This window comes from Magnolia sinica, chromosome 3, assembly GCF_029962835.1.
Source record: "Magnolia sinica isolate HGM2019 chromosome 3, MsV1, whole genome shotgun sequence".
Classification (NCBI taxonomy): Eukaryota; Viridiplantae; Streptophyta; class Magnoliopsida; order Magnoliales; family Magnoliaceae; genus Magnolia; species Magnolia sinica.
In genome coordinates, this window is record NC_080575.1 from 109,628,844 (window position 1) to 109,653,996 (window position 25,153).

At 40.9% G+C, this 25,153-nt stretch overlaps 2 protein-coding genes across 2 annotated transcripts; both read right to left on the minus strand.

Annotated features, from left to right (window-relative positions):
- Positions 1 to 645: 645 nt before the first annotated feature.
- Positions 646 to 2,257, minus strand: LOC131238695 (UDP-glycosyltransferase 92A1-like). The gene has a single exon (XM_058236311.1). It carries the CDS (start codon positions 2,219 to 2,221, stop codon positions 767 to 769), a length of 1,455 nt encoding a protein of 484 aa, XP_058092294.1. The 5' UTR covers positions 2,222 to 2,257; the 3' UTR covers positions 646 to 766.
- Positions 2,258 to 22,506: 20,249 nt separating this feature from the next.
- Positions 22,507 to 24,125, minus strand: LOC131240670 (UDP-glycosyltransferase 92A1-like). Its single transcript, XM_058239057.1, has one exon. The coding sequence runs from the start codon at positions 24,061 to 24,063 to the stop codon at positions 22,600 to 22,602; it is 1,464 nt and encodes a 487-aa protein (XP_058095040.1). The 5' UTR covers positions 24,064 to 24,125; the 3' UTR covers positions 22,507 to 22,599.
- Between the last annotated feature and the right edge of the window lie 1,028 nt (positions 24,126 to 25,153).

Consider the following 25,153-nt stretch of genomic DNA (forward strand, 5'->3'; position numbering starts at 1 on the left):
CACCATGGATGGAGTTGAATTTTGGTTCCTATGCCTAATATGGGTTGACATACATGATGGTCAAGGTGAATTTTCCATTAACACCAGTGGGGCCCACCCAAGCGGAGAATCATTCTAAAAAAAGCCTCTTAAAAAGCTGAGGTGAAGCAAACCCCCCCTCTCGACATCAAATGGCAAGCTAGTTGGAACAGAACGCAGTGTCTAACTAGTTGTGTGTGAGCATTTCTCTCAATGAAAACTTTCTTCTTAATTAATGTAATTAAATGCTTTCACCACACGCTAATTTAATTTTAGCATGGAAAAGTGACCACGGCTTGGGATGGCCCCACCATGGTGTTCATGTAAAATCCACCTCAGCCATTACCTAAGTTACCCAATGTTACACCCAAGACCCTTAAGTCAGCCTCATCAGTGGTTCAGATAGACGACACGATTAAAAACAATCTACAAGAAATGCTTACACCGGAGACTGTTTCCCTTGGTATGGCCCCACTAAAATGATTTATGAGCCTTCATTTTAGCCATCATGTCTAGAATCTGGTATGTTTTAGAATATATATATGTAATCTAAAACATACCCTTTTGCCATGTTTTGATATGTTTCAGATTACAGCTAAAAGCTGTAATCAGATAAATATACTCATCCAAACACCCCACGTAATTCGATTACCTGTAATAGGATTACAACTAATCAACTTTACAGGCATCCAAACGACCCCTAAAAAGAAGAAGAAGAGCATTCATTTCCATAGATCAAAGGAGGGAGTCATGGTACTTTCATCTTCATGGAGGAAAGAGTGCTGATGAATTCCTCCATCATCTTAACAGAAGAGCCCTTGAATCCTTCATCCTCTCTAACAGCTTCCTCCATCATCTCTCTCACTCCCAAAGCCTTCCGTCTCATCTCCTCTCCTCTCTCACTTCCTCCCATCACCATCTCTATCACCCTCCTCACATTCTCCCCTGAAACCTCCCAATCGCACCCCCTCGCTATCTCCACGCACACACCCAGCTCTTCCTCCATCATTTTTGAATTGTAGAACTGTTCTCCCGACATTGGCCACCCAATCAACGGCACCCCACGACTCAAGCTCTCCAGCACCGAATTCCACCCGCAATGGCTTAAGAACGCACCAGTCGACCCATGCGACAGTATCTCCATCTGGGGCGCCCATTTCCGCACCAGAATCCCACTCTTTCTTTCTGTAATTCGGTTCTCAAATCCTTCCGGCAACCATTCCGCCCTAAAATCTCCATTTATTTCAAACTCGAGTGGAGGTCTGATGACCCAAATGAAATTTTGGCCGCTCGCTTCCAGTCCCAAGGCCAGCTCCATCATCTGAGAGGCGGAGATGGTGTTCTGAGATCCGAAACATATGTAAAGAACGGAAGAAGGACGGTGGAGATTCAACCATTCAATGCAATTATCGATAGAAACTCCATCTTTATTCAAATCACCTTCTCTGTTTCTTAGAAAAGAAGCAATAGGCCCAACCGGCCAAACGGTTCGACTCGTTTTTCTACGGAAATATCCCAATCCAGCCCTCTCCAGCTCCTCCACGGTATTGAACAAAAACCCATCTGACCTCAAGGTGAGAGCGAGCTGCCGGGGGACGAACCTAGACCAGGAGTCGGTGCCATCGGCATTCCGGAGAAAGTAGGACAGCTGGGACTTGTGGATGTAGCCGGACTCGGGAAAGTCCGGTATCTGGAATTCGTCTGAGTCGACTCGGCAATGTGGGAGGTTAAGCCAGAGAGAGAAGTAGGCGGCGCCACCATATGCCCCACAGGAGATGAATACTGTGTGGAATATGTTCAGCTTGTTCGCGATCTCGACCGTCCATCCCAAGAACATATCTGAGATGATGCAGAGCGGAGGGTGTCCATCTTCTCGTTGGACGTCGGAGATGAAGCGTTCGAAGGAGGGTTGGAGAGCCTCCGAGGCTTGAAAGAGGTTGATGATGAGATGGAATGGCAGGGCGTTGGTGTTTTCGGTGTCTGGCGGGAGGCCATGATCGGAGCTGTTGAAGGGGAGAGATGCAATGCGGATGGTGGATGTTGGGGGGAGGGAGGATTGGACAGTTGGGATGTTGAGTGGGGTGGTGATGATGGTGATGGTGTAGCTGGTTTCTAGCTCGAGAAGCTTTGCTAATGCTACGAAAGGGTTAAGATGGCCTTTGGCAAGGTAAGGAAATAGTAACACATGGTGTCTCTGAGCCATGAGAGAGAGAGAGAGAGAGAGAGAGAGAGAGAGAGAGAGAGAGAGATCGTGCTGGACGGGAGTTTCGTGTAATAACAGGGACACGGATTGCATAGTTATCTCTCACCACGGGACGCGGATTGCGTCCTACCCCCGCCCGAACGGATTACCGCCCGGGCCTGTGATGTAAGTATTTTATCCACGCCGTTCATCGTTTTTCTCAGATAATTTTAAGGTGTGAAATAAAAAATTAGGCAGGTAAAGGGCTTAACTGGACCATAAAGTAAGAATTGAACGTCCACCATTAAAAACTTCTTGGGAGCTGAAGAAGTTTCGGATCAAGCTGATATTTGTTTTTTCACTTAATACACGTCTACATGACCTCATGTATAGGTTGGATGGTAAAAAAAAACATCACTTTGGCGCTTAGAAATGTTTCAACGGTGGGTGTCATTATCAGTGCAGCTTCCTTTGGTGTGGTCCACTAGAGCTGTGGACATGCTTCACTTTTAAGATCATATCTGAAAATGATCTGAGAAAAGTGAAGAACGGAGTGGACAATACACTTATATAATGGTGGGCCCCACAGAACCCGTCCGGGCGGGGTAGGACACAATCCGCGTCCCTCACCACGTGCTCCATGGTTACCTCTCATCACGTAGGTCCGTGGATTAGGTGTTGGCGGACTCCGACAGAGCGAGATCTGATTGGGCGAGCCCCTTTGACTTTGAGCGAGTACGTACTCGGCTTAACGGAAACGGATTGCGAAAGCCTAACCACTTTCAAACGAACGGAGGCGACATGAGGGCCTGTTTGGGACGCGGATATCCTGATAAAGGCTGTCGCGCAAAGATACTACGCCTATATAGGGACACTATGATATTTTTTATGAATACACCACGTCAATCCTTTTTTTTGAGCTCATTTTTAGACAAGAGTCGGGATAAGCCGGATCCAACCCTCAAGTGAGCTGCATTAAAGGAAAAGATGGGTAGGGAAACTCCTACCGTTGAACCTTTCTAAGATCGACAGTGATGCCTACGTGCCATCCACACCGTTCATAACGTCATTCCTACTGGGTTGAAACAAAAATACTAACGTGATTCAAAACATCTACGGCCCCACGAATATTTCAACTGTGGATGTTTCAAAACTAACGTCATTCCCACTTGATTTTTGGGTGTGCTTAAATTTTGATCTCAGCCCCTAAAATAAGATGAAAAAATGGATAGACAGCTTGGATAGACTAGATACATTCATGGTGGGCCCAACAAAGTTTACTCAGTAAGATAAGAGCCTAACGAGTAACTCAGTACACAATCCAATCCGATTTCTTAGCTAAGTTACCAATTGCTACACCCAAGGCTCTTAAATCAACCGCATCGGTGGTTCAGATAGGCCACACCATTAAAAACAATCTAGAAGGAATGCTTACCCTGAAAATTGTTTCCCTTGGTATGGCCCACTTGAATCATTCATGAGCCTTCAGTTTAGTCATCAGGCTTAGAATTTGGTGTGGAATCCAATGGTTGGAATGGATTTCACATGCTTGTCACGGTGAGCCTGGTAACAATCAAGGGTGGACGTCTCTCCCACTGTTTCTATTAGTATGGCCCACTTGAATCATCGTATCAGCCTGATTTTTTGGCTCTGGACCCTATATAGGATTACACATCCAATGATCAGAGTAGATTTAGTGGTAAGCATCACGGTGGGCCCTCTGCAAATATAAATGGTGGACCTTTTGGACGGTTGGTTCCCAAAAATGTCGGACATTCCCGATATTGGTGGGGAAGTGGATCAGTGTTACCTAGTTACAAAGCAGAGGGGGTGCTTACCTGACCGTGGGGCCACCTTCATGTATGCGCTGTTTATCCACGCCATCAAATAGTTTTTACACATCATTCCAGTGTATGATCTTAAAAATGAAGTAGATCAAAATGTTAAGTGGATCACTCCACAGAAAAGAGTAGACATTGAATACCCACCATTAAAATTTTCCCAGAGCCTATCGAAATATGTTTCAGGCCCCACCAAGATGTATGTGTTGTATCCACACTGTCCGTCCATTTGGAGAGATCATCTCGTGGCATGAGACAAAGAATGATCTAGATCAAAAGCTCAAGTGCACCACACCATAGAAAACACTGGGAATTGAACACCTACCCTTAAAACATCTTGAGTCCCCAAAAGTTATCGATGAAGCTGATATTTGTGTTTTCCCTTAATCCATGTCTGTGTTAACTTATAAACAGGTTGGATCTCAAATAGACATCATGGTCGGCCCTATAAAGGTTTCAACAGTAGGCGTCATTGTTCCCACTGTTTTTTGTGGTGGGTTTCACTTGAGCTTTGGATCTACATGATTCTTTGACTCATGCCTTAAAATGATCTCTCCAAATGGATGAACGGTGTGGATACAACACATACATCATGGTGGGGCCCACAGAATGTGGTGACATTAATTCAACAGCTAATCCAGCATTACGAGCATTAACTACCTTCTTAAATTACACCTAATAGTAGTGTGTTGGAAACAGATACTACATGAACTCTCAACCCTGATTTTTTTATCATAGGCCTAACTAACCTGATATGTATGTGTGATCCACTCCGACTATTAGATGTATAATCAAGTAATACGCCTAGTGCCAATAAATCAGGCTAACCCGTGATTCAGATGGGCGGAATAACTAGGAGAGAGACATCCACCCTTAATTTCTACATGGCCCATCATAACAAAGTCTATTCCAACCATTATATGTCACACCAAAAGTAAGCCTAGGTCCCAAAAATTAGATTCATGCATGGTTCATGTGAGCCACACTAAGCGAAACTATGTGGAGGGTGAACCTTTCCATGTAAACTGATTCCAATCGCGTGGTCCGCTTGAACTACGGATGGAGAAAAATTTTGAGACCTCCATCTAACATGGAGTGACATACATGATGGTTGGGGTTGATTTTACATTAGCACCATTGTGGGGCCACCCAAGCCATGGCCGCTTTTCCATGCTAAAATGAAACTAATTAAGACGAATCTTTTCATTAAATGCATAGCCAGTTGGACGAAAATCTAATGTATGGCACTCCTATCGAGACAGAGAGAGAGAATCTGGCACTCCTATCAAGACAATCCACTTGGAGGGGGCGTATAATAGATGGACCCTACTTAAAATAATTTTAAAAAAAATTCACACCAATCTAAAAATTCTGGCCATAACCTTCTGCGCTTTCTTGAACTTAACGTCGACTGCTAACCATTGTCATTTGAGGCTGTATCTATTAAAGACTTTTATTGATGGCTAGGATCATTCAATCTATACCTATCTTGAACTGCTTGCCATCCATGATATGGCCCACTTGATAAACCATCTCTGTCGACGCGTCACTCTCTACTGTGGAGAGATGGGTGGTTGAATACACCCGTTTATCTGATCCACCTACTCTTTAACCGCAGGAGTTATCTTTATCACATGCAATATTGTATAAGATAAGTTCGCTACATTGCATCCTAAGGTAGTGCTTTTCCTTTTCTTCTTCTTTTTCTTCTGCTTCTTTATTTTTTAAAAAAAAATTTAATATTTGTTGCAACTGTGGCCGTTGGATGATATCCAAACCAATTTATATGACGAGCCTCACCGTGGATGGGTGTGAAAAAAAAATATCCAAACCAAGATTGAAGATCCCTTGTAATGGCCCACAAAACAATAATCAATGTAGACTTCTATTTGGAAGAAAACATTTAAATGACTGAAATAATCCAACGTGAAAGAGTTTTTTCTCTGTCCTCCATCACACGTAAGGCCATCAGATAAACGGTTTGGATCACTGAAACATGACGAAAGATCAATCAAATACAGTCCGGACATAAGAGTGCCAATTCGTCAGCTATGCACCTCTCCGTAGAGAGTTGAATGAAAAATATGCCAATCTATATACGCAAAGAACATCGCAATTCATTCTTATTATATGGTAATTCTTATTTGGTGGTCCCCACCTTGGATGGGACGAGCAAAGTGAGCATCCATGGTTCATAGGCTCGTGACTCACGAGCAGTTGGGTTAAAGAAAGGGATTTTGACTGTACTAGTCTTGTTTTACGGTCAAAATACTGAAATGAAGGGAAGCTTAAATAACCCGAGGGTAGCCCGTAGATAGGTTTTTAAAAGTTTTTTAAATTAAATGGAATTGTATGAATTTTGAGTGAAGAAGAAGTTTTTTAATATCGAATCCCAAAGAAATAATATGGATAAGATGCAGCGATAGGCCTACTAAAATTTAGATTCAAACCGTTTATTTTCTTTGAAACCTTTTATTTATATGAGAATATGTTAATTTTTTGCTGACACGATGCTTATATAGCCCGTAGAACTTGATGACCCATAGCGATATCCGTATACAAATTTTCTTGTGATGTGGTCTATGTAACTAGCAGATATTGCTCATTCTTCCAACCATGAACTTCCAAGATTACTGGATGGAAAGGATTCCACACATATGCGATAGTTGATCCCATAAACGGTATACGAACGCCCTTACAAGTTTTCTTGTAGTGTAGCCATTCAAGAAGTTTTCAACAGTAAGAGTTTAGTCACCATTGTTTCTTGTGGTGTATTCCATGTAAGCCTTTAGTTTGCCTCCTTTTGAGACTCATGCTCTAAATTGTTATGTTAAGATATATAGATAATATGGACAAATTATATACATCACGATGGCCCACAATATCCACTACCAAAAAATGATCAAAGGCTAAGGATCATGAAAGTTTTTAGCTACGAACATAAACCGTAGCTCTGTTGCTACGGCTTAAAACCGTGACAGCCCCATAAGAGACTCTACGAGGCCAATTAAAATGCAGCTAAAAGCTAATGCCACCACATGTACCTACAACATGTGACAGCCCCATAAGAGACTCTACGAGGCCCATTAAAATGTGTGTGCTCCATCTAACACATCTTTCCATTTTGAAAGATTATTTTAGGGCAAGAGCCCAAAAAAGGATGTAGATCGAAGGCTTAAGTAGACCATATGGTAGGAAACAGTGGAGATTATATACGTACCATTGATCGATGGTGTGGTTCAATTGGACCTTCGATTTGCCTAGATTTTTGGATCATTCTCTATAAAAAAATATATATATATAATTAATGGACGGAGTGGATATATCAAATGCATCATGATGGACCCCACAAAGGCCTTTACAGGACCGTCCATCCAGAACCCATCAGACTTGTGCGAACACAAAGGGGCTGTGAAGGATGGCACAATGACTACAGCTAGAGGGCTTTTAACTATGGTCTAAAACCGTAGTAGGAAAAAAAATGCGGAAACTCAGCCCGCACTGCCCTTTTTCTCCTTCCTCCTCTCATGAACCTTCTAAAACTTCATCTCTCCCTCCACTCCAGAGAAAAAAACCTAAATCCGCGTCGTTTTCCCTCTCTTGATCTCCCACGCGTCCCTTCTCTCTCTCTCTCTCTCTCTCTCTCTCTCTCTCTCTCTCTCTCTCCCGAACCCTCTCTCAGGAATACTCCCCTCTCACGAACCCCTCTTCTCTCCCTAACCATCCCCTCTCTATTGATCTTAAGAAGACTCCATTTTAGGTATGCAAGACGGATTATTTTCTTCTTTCTCTTTTGAATATTCATATTTATGTCTTTTTTTTTCTTCTTTTTTTTTGTGGAATTAGATTTGGGGTTTGAGGGGGTATTGATTAGATTGATTGGGGGTTTAAGGGGGTTCATAGATTCGGGGTTTGTGCTAATGCCCGCGGTATTGAGTATGAATCGGGCCACACCCCGAGGGACGGTCGGGATGGAAATGGCAAGCATTGAAACCTTCTTAGGGTTTCTATGGCCCTTATGAATGTTCGGTTGGGGGAGTTCAATCGCCTATTAGATCATATTCAATCCCCTATGTATGTGTTTTAGATAAAATGCCTCACCATTAAATGGTTGAAACAGATGTACGCCCACAAAGTTTACTCATAATGCTTTGGGCCATGGGTTTGAAACCTAGATTTGAAATCCTCCTGTTATTTTGGTTGAGAGTGTGCTGGCTGGATGTGGTGGCCCAAATCGTATTGGGTCTTCTTACTCTACCCTGTAGTTTTTTTTTTCCCCTTTTCATGTCTTTAGTTGTATAGCAAGCAAGGCGTGGTGTTTTTGTGGTAGCTGGATATCTTGTGGAGTTGCTGAATTTTAGAGCTTGGACATGCATACTTTCCTCTCTATTTCCAACAGTAATAACATCTTCTATTTTTTTAACTACCTTTGAAATTTATTTATCTTTTTTCTTTTCTCCTTATTTTAGGCTTCAGAGAAACATAGGATTGAGTAGTCGCTTGAACACACAAACCCATTTATTGAGAAGTTGAAGAAAGTGTTGGAGGGCTACCATAGGCACATTGTTCTTCATAAAAAGGGTGAAGAAGCTCCTGGTAAAAATCCTACAGTTTGATGTTAGTTTCCTTCACACACACACACCCACCCACAATGAAATTAAATAGACGAGGGATATAGAAAAGAAGAATATCAAGGGTCAATCCCTGCCTACCTAGTACTAGAAAAAAAGATTTTTAAAAATGGGGATATGTTTGAATAACAAGTGCAATCCTTATATTGTTTCTTGTTCGAAGAGGATTCTCACTGTGGATAAGAGTAATGGTTGAAGTGTTGAATCCATGTATCTAAACAGCTCATCTTGTCAAGCAAAACAATTTCCATTTCCTCATGGATTCCATGTATCCAAACATGCCCAGGATGAAAATAGCCAATAGAAATCCCAATGCTAACATCAAGTGGTGCTTTCATTACATTACTTACCAACCTTGAGATAAGATTTCAAAACTCTTTGGTGTTTTAGCTGGTTTCAAATCAAGATTATAGATGCATGTGTTTAGAATTAGATTCGTGAATGGGTGAAAAATATTTATTTTTTTATTTTTTATTTTGTAAGGTGCAGGTTCAAAATGGAACCTTAGGTTAATCAAGTTCCGCATGTAATGGGTAGGGAGTGGATAACACTAAGTTTTTCGGACCCACGTTTTATTTCTGGAATGAGAAGTTTTTTAAAGTTTGTACGAGATCACCTTCCTGGTAAAGAAACCATTTTTTGTCTATGCACCACTTGCAGATGTGCACGTTTACCAATTTCTTATGATGATTTGGAAATACATCTAATGAAAAATGGATTCAATCCAAGATATAGGGTTTGAAACATACATGGTGAGCATGTGTCACCTAAGTGTACTGAACGTGCATCAAGTTCCCAACAATGCCATAGTGTCCCAAACTTAAATGAGGTTCACAACACGATCATTTAAGAACTCGGTGGTAATAAACTAGATAAAGTTGTCCAGGATGAGCCGAACGTGACCCCTGTAGTCGAAGGCGTATTTGGGGAAAATGAAACTGATGATTTTGAAGCAAATCTACAAGACGCAATAACTGAACTATACCCTGGGGCCGAGGATTTTACCATGCTGACTTTCATTGTACAACTTTTCAAATTAAAGGTGAAGCATGGATGGAGTGAAAAAAAACTTTATAGAGCTCTTTCAACTACTAAAGAAGGTGTTGCCTTCTAGTAACAAGGCCCCAATTAATACTTACCAAGCGAAGAAGATCATTATAAAGTTGGGTCTTGATTATGTGAAGATTCATGCTTGTCCAAATGACTACATCTTGTACTGGAGAGAGCACAAGACGAAAATCAGTTGTCCAACTTGTAAAACTTCTAGGTACGAGATAGAAATGGATGATGAGAGAAAACAATCTCAAGTACCTGCCAAGGTGTTAAGGTATTTTTCATTAACACATATGCTACAAAGAATGTTCAGTGTACCATGGTTGGCGAAAGAAATGTCCTGACACTCAACCAGAAAATTGCAACATGAAAAGATGGAGCATCCAGCTGATTCTATTACATGGAGGAATCTCGATGACAAGTATACGAATTTTTCAGCAGAGCCTCGTAATGTTCGATTGAGTTTAACCCATTCAACACTTTCAGTACTTCATATAGTTCATGGCCCATTATGTGTGTGACGTACAACCTTCCACCAAAGCTTTGTATGAAACTTCAATTTACTATATTGACTTTGCTCATTGAGGGATCGTGACAACCAAGAAAGGATATTGACGTTTATTTACAACCATTGATTGATGAACTTCAAGACTTATGGCGGAAAGGGGTCACGGCATTCGACACATACCATGAAAATAAATTCAACATGTGTGCAATTCTACTCTGAACAATCTACGACTTTTCAGCATATGGTAACGTTTCTGGTTATAGAACCAAGGGTAAATATGGTCCTCCTATATATGGTCCCAACACAAATTCCTTACGACTCTAGTATAGAAAAAAACATGTTTATATGAGTCATAGACGGTGGTTACTAATGGTAGACTAAGATAGAAAGGACACAAGTGATGTCACGTTTAATAAGAAAGTGCGGATACGACAACAACCGATCCGTTTGGACGGGATTAAGGTCGAAAGACAAACTGTGAACCTGAATATGCAATGGGGGAAGTCTAGGAAGAATAATATAAGGGGTATTGATGGAGGCCGACAAGAGCTAGCGGATGATGTTGAATTATCGTGGTTCTTCAAACGGTCTATATTATTTAATCTGAATTATTAGAAAGATATTCCCGTGCATCACAACTTTGATGTTATGCATGTCGAGAAAAATATATGTGAAATCCTTGTCGCCTTGATGTTGAACATGCCCAGTAAAACCAAGGATGATCTAATGCGCGCAAGGACCTGAAATGGTTGGGAATTAAGAAGCGTTTATGTCTGAAAAAGAGCAATGGTAAGGTGATTCAAATACAAAGTCCTTTCTATCTAAGAAAAGAAGAGAAAAAGCTTTTCATCTAGACTTTGCATAATCTGCGTGTTCCTATTGGTTTTAGTGTGAACTAGAAGACCATTATAACGGAAGATTACATGCATTTAAAAGGAATGAAGTCTCATTCTTACCATATGTTGATGCAACATCTACTCCCAGTTCTTATCCAGCTTGCATTTAGGGATAGGAAGGTCATTCGTCCTATAATTATAAGTTTTTGCACCTTCTTTAATGCCTTATGCTCGACAACCATAGACTTTCAAACGTTCATTACTCTCGAGAGGGGCATGGCTAAGACGTTATGTCAATTCGAGATTATATGCCCTCCATCGATATTTGTCATGATGATGCATCTTACCATCCACTTGGCTTACGAGGCTCGCATATGTGGTCCTGTATACTACGATGGATGTATCCATTCGAAAGGTACGCTATGAGCTTAGTAAGAATAAATCGATGGAACATCTACAGTTGCATGTATATATAATGTATCATTATTTCTGTTAAGTTCATGAAGACATTCAAGGCTTATGTCTGTAATAAGACACCACCTGAGGGTTGTATTGTAAAACAATACATCCAAGAGGAGACAATTATACACTACAACCAATATAGAGGAAAACATAAAACAAGCCTCTTGAAAAAGCTGAAAAAATATTTTGACGGAATCATTCTGGGACCACAGAAGTTGCAAGATATCATTAATGATGATTCTAATGATGACAATGTTGATCTAGTAGGTTCGAGTCAAAGTGTCATCCTAATGGGTATCGAATATGAACAAACTCATACTTGGGTACTGAGGAGTCATCCCAGCTACGATGCGTGAGAAGGGTATGTACTTTTATATATATATATATATATCTTCTTTAGTGAATTGTTTGTACTTTATCTGTCATCTAAATTATTTTCATACCTTCATTATATTTCTTTCAATATATATCATTTTGTTACATGCTTAAAAAATATAAAAAATTTAATAGATTCATCTTGATCTCTTTCTTTTCTTTGTTTTCTCAACTACAACACTAACTTCTTCAAGTTCATTGAATATCAGCTCATCGGCATTTGCTAATGAGGTGAGATCAGGTCCTACTTCGGCATCAGTTATAGCCTTCAATTGTTCCAATAGAAAGCATGTCTCCTCTTCGATACTATTGTTATATTAAAATTGTATAAAGTAAAGAAGATATATACATATGAGCTAAAAGTACATACCCTTCCCACGCATCGTAGCTGGGATGACTCTTCAGTACCCAAGTACAAGCTTGGTCATATTCGATACCCATTAGGATAACACTTTGACTCGAACCTACTGAACCAACATTATCATCATTAGAATCATCATCAACGATATCTTGCAGCTTTTGTGGTCCTTAAATGACTTCGTCAAAACATTTTTCTAGCTTTTCCAAGAGGCTTGTTTTATGTTTTCCTCTTTATTGGTTGGAGTATATAACTGTCTCCTCTTGAATGTATTGTTCTGCAATGCAACCCTCAAGTCGCGTCTTGTTATGGACATAAGCCTTGAATGTCTTCATGAACCTGACAGAAATAATGATACATTACATATACATGCAACTATAGATGTTCTACCGATTTATTCTTATTAAGCTCATAGCGTACCTTTCGAATGGATACATCCATCGATAGTATGCAGGACCACATATGCAAGCCTTGTAAGCCAAGTGGATGGTAAGATGCATCATCATGACAAATATTGATGGAGGGCATATAATCTCGAGTTGACATAACATCCTAGCCATGCCCCTCTCGAGAGTAATGAGCGTATGAAGGTCTATGGTTGTCGAGCACAAGGCATTAAAGAAGGTGCAAAAGCTTATAATTATAGGATGAATGACCTTCTTATCCCTGAATGCATGCTGTATAAGAACTGGGAGTAGATGTTGCATCAACACATGGTAAGAATGAGACTTCAATCCCTTTAAATTCATGCAATCTTCTGTTATAATGGTCTTCCAATTTACACTAAAACTAATAGGAACACGCAAATTATGCAAAGTCTGGATGAAAACTTTTTCCCTTCTTTTCTTAAACAAAAAGGACTTTGTTTTTGAATCACCTTGCCATTGCTCTTTTTTAGACATAGACGCTTTTTAATTCCCAACCATTTCAGGTCCCTACGCGCATTAGCATCATCCTTGGTTTTGCCTGGCGTATTCAACATCAAGGCGACAAGGATTTCATATATATTTTTCTCGACATGCATAACATCGAGGTTGTGACGCACGAAAATATCTTTCCAATACTCCAGATCAAATAATATAGACTGTTTGAAGAATTATGATGATTCAATATCATCCGCTAGCTCTTATCGACCTCCATCAATACCCCTTATATTCTTCTTCTTAGACTTCTCCCACTACATATTTAAGTTCGCAGTTTGTCTTTCGACCTTAATCCCGTCCAAACGGATTAGTTGTCATTGTATCTCCACTTTCTTATTGAACGTGTCATCACTTGTGTCCTTTCTATCCTGGTCTACCATTGGCAACCACCGTCTATGACCCATATAAACATATTTCTTTCCATACTGGAGTCGCAAGGAATCTGTATTGGGACCACATATAGGACAACCATATTTACCCTTGGTTCTACAACCAAAAACATTACCATATACTGGAAAGTCGTGGATTGTTTAGAGTAGAACTGCATGCATGTTGAATTTGTTTTCATGGTATGCGTCGAACGTCGTGACCCCTTTCCGCCATAAGTCTTGAAGTTCATCAATCAATGGCTATAAACAAACGTCAATATCCTTTCCCGGTTATTACAGTCCCTCAATGAGCAAAGTTAATATAGTAAATTGAAGTTTCATACAAAGCTTTGGTGGAAGGTTGTACGTCACACACATAACGGGCCATGAACTATATGAAGTACTGAAAGTGCCGAATGGGTTAAACCCAATCAAATATTGCGAGGCTCAACTGAAAAATCCGTATACTTATCATCGAGATTCCTCCATGCAATAGAATCAGCTGGATTATCCATCTTTTCATGTTGTAATTTTCTGGTTGAGTGTCAGGACATTTCTTTCGCCAACCATGGCACACCGAACATTCTTTGTAGCCTTGGTGTTAATGAAAAATACAATAACACCTTGGCAGGTACTTGAGATTGTTTTCTCTCATTATCCATTTCTATCTCGTACCTAGAAGTTCTATAAGTTGAACAATTGGTTTTCGTCTCGTGCTTTCTCCAGTACAAGATGTAGTCATTTAGACAAGCATGGATCTCCACATAATCAAGACCTAACTTTGTAATGATCTTCTTCGCTTGGTAGGTATTAGTTAAAGCCTTATTACTAGAAGGCAACACCTTCTTTAGTAATTGAAGGAGCTATGTAAAGTTTTTTTCACTCCATCCATGGTTCACCTTTAATTTGAAAAGTTATACAATGAAAATTAGCACGGTAAAATCCTCGGCCCCAGTGTATAGCTCAATCATTGCATCTTGTAGATTTACTTCAAAATCATTAGTTTTATTTTCTCCAAATACACCTTCGACTATAGGGGTCACGTTCAGCTCTTCCTAGACAACTTTATCTAGGTTATTACCACTGAGTTCTTGAATGATCGTGTTATGAACCTTATTTAAGTTTGGGACACTATGGCACTGTTGGGAACTTAATGCACGTTCAGTACAGTCAGGTGATACATGCTCACCATGCATGTTCCAAACCCTATATCTTAGATCGAATCCATTTTTCATTAGATGTATTTCTAAATCATCATAAGAAATCAGTAAATGTGCACATCTGCAAGTGGTGCATGGACAAAGAATGGTTTCTTTACCAGGAAGGTGATCTTGTGCAAACTTTAAAAAGCTTCTCATTCCAGAAATAAAACGTGGGTCCGAAAAACTTAATGTTATCCACTCCCTATCCATTACAGGCGGAACTCGATTAACCAAAGGGTCCATTTTGAACTTGCACCTTACCAAAAAAAATTAAAAAATAAATATTGTTCACCCATTCACAAATCTAATTCTAAACAAATGCATCTATGATCTTGATTTGAAACCAGCTAAAACACCAAAGAGTTTTGAAATCTTATCTCAAGGATGTTAAGTAATGTAATGAAAGCACCACTTGATGTTAGCATTGGGATTTCTGTTGGCTGTTTTCATCCTGGGTGTGTTTGGATACCTGGAATCCATGAGGAAATGGAAATTGTTTTGCTTGACAAGATGAGTTGTTTAGATACATGGATTCAACACTTCAACCATTACTCTTATCCACAGTGAGAATCCTCTTCAAATAAGAAACAATATAAGGATTCCACTTGTTATCCAAACATATCCCCATTTTAAATATAAAAAAAATTCTAGTACTAGGTAGGCGGAGATTGACCCATGATATTCTTCTTTTATGTCTCCCTCGTCTATTTAATTTCATTGTGGTTGAGTGGGTGTATGTGTGAAGGAAACTAACATTAAACTGTAGGATTTTTATCAGGAGCTTCTTCACCCTTTTTGTGAAGAATAACATGCCTATGGTAGCCCTCCAACACTTTCTTCAGCTTCTTAATAAACGGACTTGTGTGTTAAAGCGATTACTCAATCCTATGTTTCTCTGAAGCCTAAAATAAGGAGAAAAGATAAAAGATAAATAAATTTCAAAGGTAGTTAAAAAATAAAAGATGTTATTACTGTTGGAAATAGATAGGAAAGTATGCATGTCTAAGCTCTTAAATTCAACAACTCCACAAGATATCCAGCCACCACAAAAACACCAAGCCTTGCCTGCTATACAACTAAAGACATGAAAAGGAAAAAAAAAAAAAACTACAGGGTAGAGTAAGAAGACCCAATATGATTTAGGTCACCACATCTAGCCAACACACTCTCAACCAGAACAACAGGAGGATTGCAAATCCAGGGGTTTCAAACCCATGGCCCAAAGCATTATGAGTAAACTCTGCGGGTGTACATCTGTTTCAACCATTTAATGGTGAGGCGTTTTATCTAAAACACATACATAGGGGATTGAACTCCCCCAACCGAACATTCATAAGGGCCACAGAAACCCTAAGAAGGTTTTAGTGCTTGCCATTTCCATCCTGACTGTCCCTTAGGGTGTCGCCCGATTTATGCTCAATGCCGCAAGCATCAGCACAAACCCTGAATCTCTGAACCCCCTCAAACCCCCAATCAATCTAATCGATACCCCTTTAAACCCCAAATCCAATTCCACGAAAAAAAGGGACAGAAATATGAATATTTAAAAGAGAAAGAAGAAGATAATCCATCTTGCATACCTAAAATGGACGTAGATTATGGTGTGAGAGAGGGGAGTCTTCTTGAGATCGATAGAGAGGGGATGATTAGGGAGAGAAGAGGGGTTCGTGAGAGGGGAGTATTCGTGAGAGAGGGTTTGGGAGATCGAGGGAGAGAAAAGGGACACGCGGGAGATCGAGAGAGGGAAAGCGACGCGGATTTGGGTTTTTTTCTCCGAAGTGGGGGAAGAGATGAAATTTTAGAAGGTTCGTGAGAGGGGGAAGGAGAAAAAGGGCAGTGAGGGCTGAGTTTCCAATTTTTTTCCTGCTACGGTTTTACACCGTAGCTAAGCCTTCTATCCGTAGCCGTTGTACCATCCTTCACAACCCCTCTGTGTTCGCACAAGTCTGACGGGTTCTAGACAAACGGTCCTGTAAAGGACCTTGTGGGGTCCATCATGATGCATTTGATATATCCACTCCGTCCATTAATTTTGTAATTTTTTTTATAGAGAATGGCCTAAAAATCTAGGCAAATCAAAGGTGAAATTGAACCACACTATCAATCAATGGTATGTATATAATCTCCACTATTTCCTACCGTGTGGTCCACTTGAACCTCGATTTACTTCCTTTTTTGGGCTCTTTCCCTAAAATGATCTTTCAAAATGGATAAACGTATTAGATAGAGCACACACATTTTAATGGGCCTCGTAGAGTCCCTTATGGGGCTGTCACATTTTGTAAGTATGTGTGGTGGCATTAGCTTTTAGATACGGTTTTCTTATTTTTAGCTAGGGTTTTAAGCCGTAGCAACAAAGTTACGGTGTATGTCCGTAGTTAAAAACTAGCATGGTCCATAGCCTTTGATCGTTTTTTTAGTAATGGACCGATTTAAACCGTCGGCGTTTTCGACAGCCAGCTAAAAAGCCATTCATCGACTTTTTTTAGCCTTCAACATTTCTCATAAAAATTTTAAAAATAATGAAAATGGATTGCCTAATCAATGCACACATCCAAAACTAGCTTAATACCCATTTTTCCCCAGCCCCAAATCAACCAACATATTTGAAAAGGTAAATCTACACAAGAAAAGGAAGAAATTAAAATCAAATCTATCATCCAAATCTCAAACATAAAAAATTTGATTATATATATGATACCCAATCCCAGGTTGCCACTTGGCCATGACGAATCATGACAACTCCATCTAAAAACAATCTTAAGAAGAACATTGATACAATAATTAAATCTATGCTAACAAAAAATACATATCTCAATTCTCACAAATCATAAGAGATAAATCTTTCAAACTATAAGTTTATTCTCACATTCTTAGTGAAGATAATAATTACATTCAAAGTAACGTATAAACCAAAGTTTGATTAAGAAATAAACTTTGGGCGATTTGGATTAAACTGCCTGAAATGATTACTGTACTTGAATCTAAAGCTTCTAAACCAGCCGGCAAACCTTTGAGTTCTCAATGAATTACTTGAGATAAGATTTGGATTTAATCTCAAAAAAAAAAAAAAAAAAAAAAAAATCAATAACAAGAGTTGAGAAGAAAGATAAAATCAAATAAATAAATGTGGTTGTCGTAGCTAAAGCAACATTTTTTTAGGACCCAAGAAGTTGTTGGCGGTGCTCATACACCGAAGAAGTTAGAACATATATACCGAAAAATACAATCAAATTTGGTGGTGGTGAATACTTAAAAGACATGTTTGAAAACGAAGCCCAAGTCAGTATCAAAGAAATAAGAAAAAGAAACTCCATACTAGCACACAGTTTTAAAACAGTACGAACCTTTTATGCTTTTCTGCATTGCTACCTCAACTTGCGTGCCCGGCAGGCCAATCCAAATGCGTTTGGAAGCACAAGTGATTTGAAATGCAAATCATTTAATAAATGAATCAAAAGTGTGTTTGGTTGCATCAAGTATCGTGAAATATGATGAATTTTTTTTAATATCAAATTCCACCTATTCGTCATGAAATTTCATGCGACCAAACACGTTACAAGAGATTGACAAAAACAATAAAAATAACTAAAAATAATGAGTAGACGTGCCTGATTTATTTTAGACATCCTGCCATCACTTGGAAATCACTTGATGCTCACTTCGAATCTCGTAAAAACGTCACTGTGGGCCACACCATGAGAAATAATGGACAACCACCCAAGAACCTTCGAGTCACATGGTGGCTCACATGAAGATTGGATTGCCCGGGGCACCCAAATGTCATGGTGGGACAACCCTTCTGGACGGATTGGATGCCATGAAATCATCAAGGTGGGCCCAGGAAAGATAGTTTTCGAATAAGGTTATTCTAAGAATGATAGCTCCATTACTTAGCACAAAACAGGAATGAAGTTGCAGCCATTGGATCCATAAATCCATGTCATGCAGTGATTGGAAATGGGCCCCACTTAACCATGTCATGCAGTGATGGGAAGTGGGACTCACATAACTAATGTATGTATCTCGACCCAAGGAGCTTCACATTTCATAAGCCTCGTCACCGTTAATTAAGTCAAGACAGGTCGCCCCACCTGATCACTTTTCCTAAACCGGACCACATGCAGCCGCAGGGGCATGATCGGATCATCCATCGCCTGAGATTTCATGTGGACAATCATCAGGCAGGCCAAATGTAGAGTCTTCATGTGGACAATTAGAAATTTTCTTAGACCATACTTTCTTGTACCTGTGCGGCCCATCTGACAAGTTGATCGATCTGATCACCGATGGCCAAAGTCATATACATAAGGTGGCCCGTCTAATTCACGGTCCGGATTTCCAATACATGCGCGCGAGGTGGAAGTGGAAGTAGAAAAGCTCCAAATCTCATTTCATTCCTAATATCAGAGAAGATTGATCAAAGAGAAAGAAGCTTATATTCAGAATCTGTGGGGATCCAATTCCCAATTCCCCAGCATTCCTAAGTTTCCGGGCCTACCCACATCTCCTCAAAGTTGGGCGGGTTGAACCCGACCGAACCGACAGTGAGTTGGGCCTGGACAGGATGTATCGGGTTTGGTCAGGCTTGGGCCATACAAATACCAACCCGATAAAACTTGGGTTGGGCTCGGCTTGAGGTGTTGCCCGACCTAACCTGAACCCGATCAATATATAAGTTTCTTATAAATTAATTATAATTGAGTATGAATCGTCTATGTTGAAGGCACAAGAAATTCCAATGCAGTTGGGTTTCATTGGTCCATGTCATTTTCAATGACTCAAGCTAACAAGATACGCCGGATTTCTCTCTCTCAAATAGATTGCTTCATACACAATATGACTTTTAAAGGAGCAGTTGTCCTATGTTTTAGATGGTGTGTTTAGAAAAAATGAACTTCTTTATGATCAATAACTACATATATAATTAATAAAATTATAGGTACAAAAAATAAGATGTGTATTGAAAATATAATAAACTAATGTAATAATGAAAATATTAGCATATATCTATATGACCAGCCTGACTGAGCCCGCTTGAGTTGGGCTTGGAATTGAGAATTCCTAATCTAAAGTTGGGTTGGGTTATGATTGAGGTATATGAACCTTGGGTTAGGCTAGAGTTAAGCACCAACTCAACCCAACCTGCCCAACTTTCAGGGTTTCAGCCCTACTTATACATTCCCGATGCTGAGCCATAGAGGTCCGGCTACTTTCCAAGGATGATGGCCGTGACAATGTAGACAATGCCGACGGACGTGGAACAGCTGTCCACCTCATATGAAGCTGATCTTGCTCGAGCCGGAGCTTGTCTCATGTGAGAACGTGAACTCAACAACCATCTGTTCATATGATCAAATGGCAGTCACGAGTGGGTGGGACCCACGAAATTTCCACGTGGGAGATTATATCAGATCATTTTTTCTGTATGGTCTTAACATAGACTGGCTATACCTAAAAACTCATCCCAATTGGATAATCCTAGCCGCTGATACGGACATTTTGTAATCGGTGGAAGTCCTCCAATCAGTAGGAAGGATCATCCAACGACGTTGTGTTTTTTGGGCATTGGCTATCCACAACAACCTAACAGATGAACCGTCTGGATCTTGCACGTGTATGCCACATGTAGGGATATAGAACCTCTAAGGAACCAACGATGGACAAGTGACGTCTGAAAAAATTAGTCGGATCAGATGATTCTAACAAATTGATCAGTTGCCCACGAATAAATTGATGGGTGGAAGATCCCATAATGGTCCGTAACAACACTGCAATTTAACGTTAGATGATGATGTATCAAATATATATCAAGGGAATTTAACCCGACTTACCCACTGCTCTATTTGAAGCCAGTATACGGGGGAAACGGGGATGGGCTACTGAGCCTGCAACTAGGCTAGTGGTCGGTGCTATGTGGGCCCCACCATGATATATGTGTTTCATCCATGCAGTCCACCCATTCTTCTAGATCATTTTAACTTATGAACCCAAAAATGAGGCTGATCCAAATCTCAAGTGGACCGCACAGTTCAATTAGAACGCCCACCATTAAAAACTTCTTAGGGGTCACAAAAGTTTTGGATCAAGCTGATATATATTTCTTCCCTTCATCCAAGTATGTATGACCTAATCAACAGTTTAGATGTCAAATAACCATTACAGTGGGCCCTAGGAGGTTTTTAATGGTGGACATTCAATCACTACTGTTTTCCCACCTGAGATTTAGATCTACCTCATTTTTGGCATCAAGCCCTAAAATTATCTTTCAAAATATATGGACAGCGTGGATAAAACACATACATCATGGTGGGTCCACAGCACCAACCACTAGCCACCCAGCTGTGGCAGCCTCACTAGCCACACCGCGTCCGGTACAGGGAGCCTGTGTAACAAGATACTATCTAAGGCCCACCCTAATGCATGTATAACATCCACTGCATCAATCATGCCACAGTGTGCTGAGCCCACAGATAAAGCCATCCAAATCTCAAGTGGGGTATCCCACAGAGCGACACCCACCACTGAAACTTTCTTTGGGCTAGCAAAGTTTTCAATCAGTCTGATATTTAATTTTGCCCTTGATCATGGTGGGACTCACCTTATAAAGGGACTGGATCACATATAAATATGACGGTCGGCCCATGAAGGTTTCAATAGTGGGGTTCCATCCCCACTGTTCTATGTGGTCTGGGAAGGTCTGGATCGGCCTGGTTTTGGACTTTACTTTCTAACTGGTGCAAATGAATGGCATGGATGCCAGACTCCAATTCGGTACTGCTCGGAGCCCTGTGAGCCCACCACGATGTATGTGTTTTATCCACGCCATCCATCCAATTTGCCAGTTTATTTTAAATTATGACTCGGAAATTTTGCAGATCCAAACCTCAGATAGACTACACCGCAGGAAACCTGGATGATTGAACGCCCACCGTTAAAAACTTATTGGGGACCACAAAAGTGTTGGTTCAAGCTTTTTTCTTCATTCATGTCTATGTGAGGTTACAACGGGTTAGATGGCAAATAAATATTACAGTTGTCCCCAGGAAGTTTTTAACAGTTGATGTTCGATCACTGTTGTTTCCTGCTGTGTGGTTATCTTTAGACTTGGATCTGCCTAATTTTTTGCCTCACGCCCTAGGATGAGCTTGAAAAATGAATGGACGGCATGGATAAAAGGCTTAACACCTAAATCATAGTGGAGCCCACAGCACCGATCCATTGAATACACACAACGGTGGGTCCTACGGAGCTTCTCGTTAGAAGTGCAAGGAAATTCATTACTTCTATGCAGCCATTTTACAAACATGGTCCAATGGTCGGAGCCATCCATATGCTCAATTTGACATTTGTTTGTACTAAAATATGAAAAAATTAGATTAAAGAGGTAAATAAAACTACCTGGAATATTTATATCACTAAGGCATGCTCTAAATATAGAGAGGACAATATAATTTTAGAAGTCTTGCAATTTATATTATCACCAGATAAAGGCAAATAACTATAGTCGAACTATCAAACCAAAATCGAACACCATTCTATCTCGACACGAAGGATTAGAGGTCCCGGTTTGAATCGGAACCAATCTATTCTGGCACACCTGGAAACCTCACACGTGTAAGCCTGGCTGAATTAGAGACTAACAATGTTGCAAGGTAAAACTCCAGCTAACCGGATAACTTCGAGCATGACTGTGCATGAATGAAGGTAAAATTATAGAACTGAAAAGATCATTTTCAATGGCTCAAATTCAACTGCAAAATTCAAAGGTCAGATCATCATTAAGCATGATTACTGAGCCATTACTAATTTAAATTGCACCAAGACGATGAACAGTTCGATTTATTGGAGCATCGCTTTCCGCAACGCAGCTGTTTGTAGAAAGTCCTCAAGCGCTCTTACGGAGGACCCTTTACGGTGCTCTTCATCTACCACGGCAGCTTTCAACACCTCTTCTAACCGCTTCGCATTCCTTCTCATCTCCATCCCTCTCTCAGATTCTCCACCCATCACCAACCCAATCACCCTCGTAACATCCACCCCACGGATCTCCGCCTTACTTCCCCTGGCCATCTCCACCCCAACACCCAACTCTTCTTCTAACAGCTTCGAATTAAAGAGCTGCTCAGCACCCATTGGCCATCCGATAATCGGCAAGCCCTGGCTCAAGCTCTCCAGTATCGAATTCCAGCCGCAATGGCTGAGGAACGCGCCGGTCGATTCGTGTGAGAGAATTTCCAGCTGCGGGGCCCATTTCTTCACCAAAAGCCCCTGTCGTCTTTCTGCCATCCGATTTTCGAATCCTTCCGGCAGCCACTCGGCTCTGAAATCCTCTTTCACATCGAATCCAATAGGAGGCCTGATAACCCAAATGAAAGCCTTCCCACAAGCTTCCAATCCCTTCGCCAGTTCCATCATTTGGGCGGCATTGATCGAATTCTGGGACCCGAACGAGATGTACAAGACAGAGCTTTTTGGGTGAAGGTTTAGCCACTCGGTGCATGACAGAGAAGAGACGATCGGTTCCTCCTTTCTTGAAGACGGAGGGTGGAGCAACGGACCGATGGCCCACGCCTTCCTCCACAGATTCTCCCTCATGTGCATCAAAGCCGTGCTATCCAATTCCTCCACGGTATTAACAAGAATCCCATCAGACCGCCCAAAGAAAGACGCGTGCTTCCGAAAAAGAATGCACCAAGGATCGCTCTCATCGACATTTCTACAGTCATCTGGAAGCTGAGAGCGATGGATGGAAATCCCTGGGAATTCCGGCAGCGGGAACTCATCGGCATCGGTCCGCATGTGGGGGAGATGGAGCCAGACCGAGGTGAAGATCAACGACCCGTAAGCTCCGGACGTGCTGGCGACGGAGTGGAAAGCGCCGAACTTGTGTGCTGTCTCGACGGACCACGACATGAATTCGTCGGAGATAATGCAGAGAGGGGGCCGGCCTTCTTGTGTGCAGATGGTGGAGACGAGGTGTTCGAAGGAAGGCTGGAGGGTTTCGGAGGCGTAGACGAGGCGGAGAATGAGATGGTGAGGGATGGAGTCGGTGTTTTCGGCGTGGGGAGGGAGGCCGTGGTGGGAGCTGTCGAAGGGAAGGCAAGAGAGGCGGATGGAGGAGTCTGGGGGGAGGGAGGATTGGAGGGCTAGGATGTTGAGAGGGGTGTTGATGAGGGTGATGATGTGATCCGTTTTCTGTTCGAGGAGCCTTGCGAGAGCTAAGAAAGGGATGAGATGGCCTTGAGCCATGAAGGGGAAGAGGAGGATATGCTGCCTGTGGCTGCTCTCACTGGTTTTAGACATGGTCGCAGCAGCAGCAGCAGCAGCAAAAAGGCCGAGAGGATGAGAAATGGAGAAGAAGAGAAGGAGAAGTGAAGGAGTAGAAAGAGTGAATAAATATAATAATAATAATAATAATAAAAGAAAGAAATATGATGATAACCAAAGTGGACACGCATAAGATATAGAAAGGATTTAGCAGGTGGTATTTCCAACTGCCCCGAATATTACAGGGATCAAACAATTGTCCTGTATATTCACTTGATACTTATTTTAGCTTCTGCATTGAGCCAGCATGTGACAGCTGCTGGGAGTGGAATTGGATGGGTAAATGCTGTGGGGGGCTCAGTGGGGTGTTTGTAAGAAATTCGTACCGTTCATATGTTTTGTCTAATTATTTTATGACATGTGCTAAAAAATGAGGTAGATCCAAGGCTCAAGTGGGCCACACTACGGAAAAAAAAATGGAAATTATATGCATACAGTTGAAACATTCATGAGACTACAAGAGCTTTGGATTTAATATTTTTATTATTTCACTTCATCCTAATGGCAAAGAGTTTATGAGCATTTGGGCCACTTTATGAATATTTTGGAATGCATATAAATATCACAGTGTAGCCTGAAAGCGTTTAGATGGTAGGCAATTCCTTTTCATTATTTCCAATTGTGTGGTCCACTTAAATTTCAAATTTGTCCAATTTTTTATCTCATGTTTGAAATTATCTTCTAAAACGAATGGATAGAATAGATTTTACACAAATATCATGGTGGCCCCAACATTGCTTGTGGTGGTAAAAACCACCTTAAAAAATGTAAGGTGACGATGAAGTGGGTGGGGTAATTGACATGTGTAAATATATTTTATCCATGCGGTCCATTCATTTCGAAAGATCATTTTAGGGAATGAGCCCAAAAATTCAGATAGATCACGCCTTTAGAAACAATCGATAACGGACGGTCAGATTCAACTTCTCAAGTGAGTGAATCAGACAGATTCGTGATAGGGTAATCTTCATTCCAAGGCCTACCGCTTTCATGATGCAGATGACTTACACAAGTGGCATGTTAACCGGTACCAAAGATGTTTTCATGGTGGGCCTATGATTAATGG

Excerpts from the sequence above, each read along its gene's own strand:
- LOC131238695 (XM_058236311.1), bottom strand. The coding sequence starts at position 2,221 with ATGGCTCAGAGACACCATGTGTTACTATTTCCTTACCTTGCCAAAGGC.
- LOC131240670 (XM_058239057.1), bottom strand. The coding sequence starts at position 24,063 with ATGTCTAAAACCAGTGAGAGCAGCCACAGGCAGCATATCCTCCTCTTC.